General features: G+C 42.4%; 1 protein-coding gene across 7 annotated transcripts in view; it reads left to right on the forward strand.

The window, feature by feature from the left end:
- Nucleotides 1-10,000, forward strand: part of LOC135106761 (uridine-cytidine kinase 2-like) — a 190,082-nt gene that overhangs the window by 105,536 nt on the left and 74,546 nt on the right. For 2 of the 7 annotated variants that reach the window (XM_064016034.1, XM_064016033.1), the window contains exon 1: nucleotides 7,705-8,215. In XM_064016034.1, coding sequence (XP_063872104.1) covers nucleotides 7,841-8,215 — 375 coding nt within the window. In that variant the 5' untranslated portion in view covers nucleotides 7,705-7,840. Of the gene's footprint in view, nucleotides 1-7,699; nucleotides 8,216-8,326; nucleotides 8,544-10,000 lie in introns of those variants that run through there. The other 5 variants (XM_064016038.1, XM_064016037.1, XM_064016036.1 and 2 more) reach the window with 5 other exon arrangements.

Raw genomic sequence — 10,000 nt, forward strand, 5'->3', positions numbered from 1 at the left:
TATACTCTGTGTGTGTATAGCGTAGGTGGAGTCAAAGTGTGGTTGTTGTAGGACGGTACGGCAGCCTTGTCTGATGATTTCTATGGAGGCAGCAGTCAATCAGACCCCAGCTCCGGTCACTCCACCGAGTTTGTGTTCTTTCTTTTTAGGGAGGAGGAGAAGGAAGAAGAGGAGGAGGAGGAGGAGGAGGAGGAGGAGGAGGAGGAGGAGGACGAGAACGAGGAGGAAACAACGAAATAATCTAGAGAGAGAGAGAGAGAGAGAGAGAGAGAGAGAGAGATACGTATATATACTCGTACATATATACGGTACATACATACTGTACATACATACATACAGACACAGAGACCGACGGATAAGTTACAAGACCCAACACAAAAGCGTCTTTTTTTCACAACACAGAATTTTGTTAAAACACAATGACATATATTTTATTATCACGTGAAACGAGATACGGAAAGAGCAAAACTCAAATTTATGAAAAAGACACGTTTATCCAGATCATCGCCTTTCATTAGTCTGTGCTCACGGCGTCAACGTCGTCGCCTTTTTTTTTTTTATGTAGGAAGGACACTGGCCAAGGGCAACAAAAATCCAATAAAAAAAAAAAAATGCCCACTGAAATGCCAGTTACATAAAAGGATAAAAGCAGTAGTCAAAAATTGATGAATAACTGTCTTGAAACCTCCCTCTTGAAGGAATTCAAATCACGGGAAGGTGGAAATACAGAAGCAGGCAGGGAGTTCCAGAGTTTACCAGAGAAAGGGATGAATGATTGAGAATACTGGTTAACTCTTGCGTTAGAGAGGTGGACAGAATAGGGGTGAGAGAAAGAAGAAAGTCTTGTGCAGCAAGGCCGCGGGAGGAGGGGAGGCATGCAGTTAGCAAGATCAGAAGAGCAGTTAGCATGAAAATAGCGGTAGAAGACAGCTAGCTATGCAACGTTGCGGCAGTGAGAGAGAGGCTGAAGACATTCAGTTAGAGGAGAGGAGTTGATGAGACGAAAAGCTTTTGATTCCACCCTGTTTAGAAGGGCAGTATGAGTGGAATCCCCCCCAAAGACATGTGAAGCATACTCCATACATGGACGGATAAGGCCCTTGTACAGAGTTAGCAGCTTGGGGGGGGGGGGGAACTGGCGGAGACGTCTCAGAACACCTAACTTCATAGAAGCTGTTTTAGCTAGAGATGAGATGTGAAGTTTCCAGTTCAGATTATAAGTAAAGGACAGACCGAGGATGTTCAGTGTAGAAGAGGGGGACAGTTGAGTGTCATTGAAGAAGAGGGGATAGTTGTCTGGAAGGTTGTGTCGAGTTGGTAGATGGAGGAATTGAGTTTTTGAGGCATTGAACAATACCAAGTTTGCTCTGCCGCAATCAGAAATTTTAGAAAGATCAGAAGTCAAGCGTTCTGTGGCTTCCCTGCGTGAAATGTTTACCTCCTGAAGGGTTGGACGTCTATGAAAAGACGTGGAGAAGTGCAGGGTGGTATCATCAGCGTAGGAGTGGATAGGACAAGAAGTTTGGTTTAGAAGATCATTAATGAATAATAAGAAGAGAGTGGGTGACAGGACAGAATCCTGAGGAACACCACTGTTAATAGATTTAGGAGAACAGTGACTGTCTACAACAGAAGCAATTGAACTGTCAGAAAGGAAACTTGAGATGAAGTTACAGAAAAAAGGATAGAAGCCGTAGGAGGGTAGTTTGGAAATGAAAGCTTTGTGCCAGACTCTATCAAAAGCTTTTGATATGTCCAAGACAACAGCAAAAGTTTCACCGAAATCTCTAAAAGAGGATGACCAAGACTCAGTAAGGAAAGCCAGAAGATCACCAGTAGAGCGGCCTTGACGGAACCCATACTGGCGATCAGATAGAAGGTTGTGAAGTGATAAATGTTTAAGAATCTTCCTGTTGAGGATAGATTCAAAAACTTTAGATAGGTAAGAAATTAAAGCAATAGGACGGTAGTTTGAGGGATTAGAACGGTCACCTTTTTTTAGGAATAGGTTGAAAGTAGGCAAACTTCCAGCAAGAAGGAAAGGTAGATGTTGACAGACAGAGCTGAAAGAGTTTGACTAGGCAAGGTGCAAGCACGGAGGCACAGTTTCGGAGAACAGTAGGAGGGACCCCATCAGGTCCATAAGCCTTCCGAGGGTTTAGGCCAGCGAGGGCATGGAAAATATCATTGCCAAGAATTTTAATAGGTGGCATAAAGTAGTCAGAGGATGGAGGAGAGGGAGGAACAAGCCCAGAATCGTCCAAGGTAGAGTTTTTAGCAAAGGTTTGAACGAAGAGTTCAGCTTTAGAAATAGATGTGACAGCAGTGGTGCCATCTGGTTGAAATAAAGGAGGGAAAGAAGAAGAAGCAAAGTTATTGGAGATATTTTTGGCTAGATGCCAGAAGTCACGAGAGGAGTTAGATCTTGAAAGGTTTTGACACTTTCTGTTAATGAAGGAGTTTTTGGCTAGTTGGAGAACAGATTTGGCATGGTTCCGGGTAGAAATATAAAATGCAAGAGATTCTGGTGATGGAAGGCTTAAGTACCTTTTGTGGGCCACCTCTCTATCATGTATAGCACGAGAGCAAGCTGTGTTAAACCAAGGTTTAGAAGGTTTAGGACGAGAAAAAGAGTGAGGAATGTACACCTCCATGCCAGACACTATCACCTCTGTTATGCGCTCAGCACACAAAGACGGGTCTCTGACACGGAAGCAGTAATCATTCCAAGGAAAATCAGCAAAATACCTCCTCAGGTCCCCCAACTAGCAGAGGCAAATCGCCAGAGGCACTTTCGCTTAGGGGGATCCTGAGGAGGGACTGGAGCAATAGGACAAGATACAGATATGAGATTGTGATCGGAGGAGCCCAATGGAGAAGAAAGGGTGACAGCATAAGCAGAAGGATTAGAGATCAGGAAAAGGTCAAGAATGTTGGGCGTATCTCCAAGACGGTCAGGAATACGAGTAGGGTGTTGCACCAATTGCTCTAGGAGGATAGCAAAGCTGAAGGCTAGTTCACCAGGATGGTCAGTGAAGGGAGAGGAAAGCCAAAGCTGGTGGTGAATCCTGTGTTATCCCTCGTCGCAGAATACTCGGAAAAAAAATGGATCGATCTCTTCTTTTTTTTTTTTATATATGTAGGAGGGACACCGGCCAAGGGCAACAAAAATCTAATTAAAAAAAGCCCACTGAGATGCCGTTCCCCGAATAGGGTCCGAAGCAGTGGTGAAAAATTAAAGGATAAGTATCTTGAAACTTCCCTCTTGAAGGAGGTCAAGTCATAGGAAGGTGGAAATACAGAAGCAGGCAGGGAGTTCCAGAGTTTACCAGAGAAAGGGATGAATGATTGAGAATACTGGTTAACTCTTGCATTAGAGAGGTGGACAGAATAGGGGTGAGAGAAAGAAGAAAGTCTTTTGCAGCGAGGCCGCTGGAGGAGGGGAGGCATGCAGTTAGCAAGATCAGAAAAGCAGTTAGCATGAAAATAGCAGTAGAAGATAGCTAGAGATACAACACTGCGGTGATGAGAGAGAGGCTGAAGACATTCAGTCAGAAGAAAGGTTGTTAATGATTCGAAAAGCTTTTGATTTCACCCTGTCTAAAAGAGCAGTATGAGTGGAACCCGCCTCCCGCTCCAGACATGTGAAGCACACTCCATACAAGGGATAAAGCTCTTATACAGAGTTAGCAGCTTGGGGGGAGGGTGAAAAAAAAACTGGCGGAGACGTCTCAGAACACCTAACTTCATAGAAGCTGTTTTAGCTAAAAATGAGATGTGAAGTTTCCAGTTTAGATTATAAGAAAAGGACAGACCGAGGATGTTCAGTGTAGAAGAAAGGGACAGTTGAGTGTCACTGAAGAAGAGGAATAGTTGTCTGGAAGGTTGTGTCGAGTTGTATCAAGTGTTGGATGAGGGGTGTGATACTTCTTACCACCTGGGTGAGGGACGGGCGAAGGTCTGCATTCCAGGAAGTACACAGGCAGGACAGACCAGCGGAGCCATCATAAAGGTCTGTGGACAACCATTCAGCAGCCATCCCAGAAGGTAACCAAAGCTATACGTCTCCCGCAGCTAACACTGACTTTCCTTCAAACTGTTCAGGAGCCATCCAAGCCGCCCGCTCCTCTGATTTATCCTCGCCTTCGTCGTCCTCGTCCTCGTCCTGGGTCTCCTCAGTTATGTTGTCAAGGGAACGGAACAAATAGAGATATTTCCCACCACATCTTGCCAGCCTCGCCTTCTTCCTCATCACTTTGCACCATCTCTCACTGTCAGGCCCCATTCTGCATTCCTAAAGGTCGCCCCGATGCGGTAAGCCAGTAAACGTCATGCTGTTGTTCTTGAAGTCGTTATGCACAAAGCCCGTGGCGTGGACTTCACCCAGCCGCAGGCACACGTTGGTTAAGGACTCGAGGAAGTGCCTTACTGAACACTGCAGCAAGTATCTATCGTATGTATCGCCGAAAAACTGCTGCAATAGGGCTGGTAGAGATTGGCACAGCCAGAAGCCAAGGCGCTCCACCCGCTCCTCAGCTTCACCAGTGTGCGAACCTCCTCCAAGAGCGGTGCGAGCCTTGCCCTCTTCAGTAGTTCCTTGGCGACCAGCTCAAACCCATCATAGGTGACCCGGCGCATAGACCCAAAGCTGCCCACACCCAGCAGACGTCTGGTGCCCAGAGCACGCAACTATTCCTGGATCAGGAACACGACATGACGCAGTAGAAACGACTCGTCGTCTTTTTCGTTCACGCTCTCCTTCGTGCCCTTGTCTTCCTCTTCTTCTGTAACTGCATTAACACTTTCTTCATTCTGAGTATTTGGCACGTCTTCGTCGTCTTCCTATCCGTTCTCGTTTTCGTCGAAATATCTTCGTTTTCTGTGCCTTCATTGTCTTTTTCCTTACCTTACCTTACTTCTTCCTCTGATGGTGGTGCTTCTTCTTCTTCTTCTTCTTCTTATTATTATTATTATTATTATTATTATTATTATTATTATTATTCCTTTGATAGTGGTAGTGTTGCTGCTTCTTCCTCTAACGGTGGTGGTGCTGGTGCTTCTTCAGATTCCTCTGATGGTGGTGGTGGTGGTGTCGCTTCTTTTTCCTCCTCCTCTGAGTGTGGTGCTGCTGCTTCTTCTTTCTTTGATTTGGTGGTGGTGGTGGTGCTTCTTCTTCTTCTTCCTCCTCCTCCTCCTCTGATGGTGGTAGTGCTTCTTCTTTTGTACTCCCTCTAATGGTGGTGGTGCTGGTTCGTCTTCTTCTTCTTCTGATGGTAGTGGTGCTGGTTCGTCTTCTTCTTCTTCTGATGGTGGTGGTGCTGGTTCGTCTTCTTCTTCCTTTAATGGTGGTGGTGCTGGTTCGTCTTCTTCTTCCTCTGATGGTGGTGGTGCTGGTTCGTCTTCTTCTTCCTTTAATGGTGATAGTGCTGGTTCGTCTTCTTCTTCCTCTGATGGTGGTGGTGCTGGTTCGTCTTCTTCTTCCTCTGATGGTGGTGGTGCTGGTTCGTCTTCTTCCTTTAATGGTGATGGTGCTGGTTCGTCTTCTTCTTCCTCCGATGGTGGTGGTGCTGGTTCGTCTTCTTCTTCCTCCGATGGTGGTGGTGCTGGTTCGTCTTCTTCTTCTGATGGTGATGGTGCTGGTCCGTCTTCTTCTTCCTTTAATGCTGATGGTGCTGGTTCGTCTTCTTCTTCTTCTGATGGTGGTGGTGCTGGTTCGTCTTCTTCCTTTAATGGTGATGGTGCTGGTTCGTCTTCTTCTTCCTCTGATGGTGGTGGTGCTGGTTCGTCTTCTTCTTCCTTTAATGGTGATGGTGCTGGTTCGTCTTCTTCTTCCTCTGATGGTGGTGGTGCTGGTTCTTTTTTCTCAGATGGTGGTGGTGCTGCCTTTTTTTCTTCCTGAACCTGGCAACTTTTTTTTTTATGTGAGAGCCACAGATCAAGGGCAATAAAAAATTGAATAAGAAAACACTTAAATGCCAGTTCTCATAGCAATGTCAAATAAAATTATCAAATAGCAGAAGATAAGTGTCTTGAAACCTCTCTCTTAAAAGATTTCAAGTCATAGGAAGGGGAAAATGCAGAAGCAGAAAGGGAGTTCCAGAGTTTACCAGAAAAACTGATGAATGATTGAGAATACTGACTAACTCTTGCATTAGAGAGGTGGACAGAATAGGGATGAGAGGAAGAAGAAAGTCTTGTGCAGCGAGGCCACCTGCAGTCTGAATTCAGCCACGGACTTCCTGGATATCAGAAAAACCAATAAAGCAAGAGGAACCATTGCATCACTAGACGTCGAGTTACTTTTCACGAATATCCCAGTTCAGCAAACCATCAGCTATATAATTGATTATGTACACCACAACGACGGCACCCATAACCTGGACACCCCTGAAAAAACGCTCCACGATCTCCTCGAATGCTGCACCCAAGAGGCACCTTCACTTGCCCCAGTGGAAAAAAATATAGACAAACTGACGGTTTTTTTTTTCTTTCTATTTATGTAGGAGAGGCACCGGCCAAGGGTAACAAAACTGCAATAAAAAGAAATAAAAAAAAGAGGCCTACTAAGGTGGACCGGAACAGAGTCGAGTTGCTATGGGTTCTCCACTCGGAGTACTTCATGAAATTCAAGAAACCAGAGATCTATCTATCTATGATACATCGACATCTTCATAAGAACCTCGAAGAAAGAAGAGATAGAGCAATTAAGATTTTGCCTGCAAGAGACATCAGGACTTAACTTCAACATTGAGCACAGTTTCAATAGAGCAATACCATTTCCGGACATCCTGATAAGACAACACCAAGAAACCTTCAACACCGACGTCTACGTGAAATCCACGAAACCTGCTGGACACTGCCTGAACTGAAACAGCGAATGGCCCTAACGATACAAGGATTTTACTATCGCAGCGTAAATATGAAGGGCACTCATTCAGTGTAGCACGTGGAAGCAACTCCATCAAGAAATAGAACACTACACAAGTGCTACTAAACAACGGCTTCTAATACAGTAATAATTATGATAATAATAATAATAATAATAATAATAATAATAATAATAGTAATATCAATAATAATAATAATAATAATAATAATAATAATAATAATAATAATAATAATAATCTTACCTAGCATTATTCTTAATCATCAGTTATCATGGTAATATTCAAAGCCATTATGCCGTTCATTTACTGGAAGATGCAAGGATTTTTTTTTTTTTTTTTTTTTACCGGTTAAGAAAAGGTTGAGAATAATATTTTATTCTAAATTGTTCCACAGACAAGATTTTATTCCATCTGAGGTTACTTCGCTAGAGCGCCACGTGTTTGGGGTGAGAGCAGAGCACATATTGCACAATGCACTGCAATATAGACGACACGGGGGACGAAAATAGCCCCACGCTGTTCCTTCGTTTCGTATTATTGGTATTGGCGAATTCATGTGTTTGTTTATATTTCTGGCCTCATGAAATAAAAAAAAAAAAAAATATATATATATATATATATATATATATATATATATATATATATATATATATATATATATATATATATATATATATATATATATATATATATATATATATATATATATATATATACTAATAGGCTTGCAATGAATAACAAAAATGGTTTAGGTAAGTCGAACGCATGTCTACGAATATTGATCTTTCTTCTACTTTGCAAACGTTATATGAGAAAAGATTTGAAATACATAAAATAATTAATATAAATTTTCAGCTTAATACATCTGCTGAAAGTCTTGAGTCTGCTGAATAGTCTTTCACTATTGATCTTAACTAATCTGTTCAGGCTAGTCTGCTATCGTATATGCGAGGATGTTAGCCCCACGTGGACCATGTGTCATGCATGCAAGGCATATCATATTTAGGTCTGCCATATTATTCCCATACGCCAAAAATCCCACCCAGTTACAGGAGTCATTGGGAAGGGCGAGGGCGAGGGGAAGCAGCAGCAGCAGCAGCAGTGCCTCCGCGACCTGTGCAAAGTGGGGCAGTAAAGCAGATCCTCCGCGCCGCTTGCACCACCACAGCTCCACACACCACAGTCCTCGCCGCGCCTTCACGCCCCTGGTAATGTCCACGCACAAAGCTGAAGAGTCTCCGACCAAGCCTCATAACGGAATGGCCAACGGGTTTGGACCTAAGACTCCTTTTCTCATCGGGGTGGCCGGAGGGACCGCCTCGGGCAAGGTGAGGATGTTGAGGGGGCAGGGCACTAGTGTAGACGAATTAATGAATGTCTATTGTACTCGATGGCTGCCTCAGTGTAACGCTTAGATGAACAAGCAAGGTTTTTTTTTTTTTTTTATCAGGACAGTATAATTTGTGGCCGTTAAAACAAAGGAAAATCAATAATGACAATATTGCTCAACGTACACTTGCACAAGCTGTTGATATTGGGTCTTTAGGAGAAAACATCTGATCCTACTTTGCAAGTTGTTTTCTCGGCACATAATCGCAAGGCATTACCTGCATTTCTCTGCATCAACTTTTGTCGAAATGGAAAACTATGAAATAAGTATGAACCAAAACCAATGTCTAGTACTATTATATTAAAGTAACTACAACCACTACTACTGCTGTTTGAATCTTTGGCAGAAATTTTTGATTTATCTAGCACTATACATTGCCTCAGCATTATTTTGTCATTGATCTTGTGTTGTGTTGCTGGGTACAAGACTAATTGTGGCAGGGAACATTGCAATATTTTTATACCATGCACTTACCATGGGTGTGGTGGTCAAGACCTTACACGGTGTATTTTCATAATCATTCTCCCAATGCATAACAGACTTGGAATTCTGAACCTGTTGAGAAGGGATTTTTAAGATAAGGGAAACAAAACATACTAACTAAATCTAATCAGTGGGGCCGTCATCTCCCCTGGATCCCTCTTAAGTCATGCTAATTTCTTTTGGCTTCTTGACCCAGAAGGAGATTTCAAAACTAATATATGTTCTAACTTTGAGATGCAAAGCACCCCATGAATCCCGTAAATGTGACTAACTGTTTTCTGCCAGTCTCTTGCCCATGCAAATCAAATAAACTGCTTTGCTGTAGTCTTGGCCATGTAAGAATGAAAAGCATTTAAAAAAAAATTTAGCCAAATAATATAGCCTCTGTTGGGAAATCCTTTTCAGAATCAAATTAATTTAATATAAAAGAAAATGTTTGTTGTGGTTGCTGAGAGACTAAAAATATAATGCCAGATATGAGGGTTTGGAAAACAATAAGTGAACTGGCTGGCAGTACTCGTGGTATCAGACATCACAAAGACGTGTGCATTGAACTCTGGCTGAACTCGTATGTTCCTTACATAAGTGATAGAATATCATACTTGTTGACATGAGTCAGTAAGAGGCTAAAGCTCAGGTAATTTAACCAGATTTGTTTTAACCTCATTACCAATGGTATTATTAATTCTCATTGGGTGGTGCAGAGTTTCAAAGTGCTCCCTACACAGAAACTTTAGATGTGGGGACACCCATACCTGTGTGCTGTGTAATGTATGAAACTGCAGTAACACCTTCACACATACTGCTAACTATGTGGGGTAGTGTCACAAGTAATTCCTGCCTCTTCCTTCACAGAAATTATAAGATGATAATAATCCAAAAATTTGAAACCTGTCCCCCATCAATAATAGTCCCTATGGTCACTGTACCTCGCTGCTGGTAAATGATGAAAATATAAAAAAGATTTCTCATTGGCATAAATTTGGTAAACTTTTCAGAAATCACATCCCATTGATTTTTAAGTCTGAGGATTTTTCTGATAAATTTTGAGGAGTTGCAAATTCACTTAAATAATTCCAAAATAGTTTCTTTTAATTTTTAATTAAAAGGGAAGGATCTAACTTCGCCAAGCAATTTCCCATGAAAAGTGTATCTGAAAACTATATATACCTGAAAACCTATAGGAAAATATACTCTTGTACTTGAAGTAATGCCTTAGACCATACTCTCTCTTTGTATA

This window comes from Scylla paramamosain, chromosome 14 (assembly GCF_035594125.1).
Source record: "Scylla paramamosain isolate STU-SP2022 chromosome 14, ASM3559412v1, whole genome shotgun sequence".
Lineage (NCBI taxonomy): Eukaryota > Metazoa > Arthropoda > Malacostraca > Decapoda > Portunidae > Scylla > Scylla paramamosain.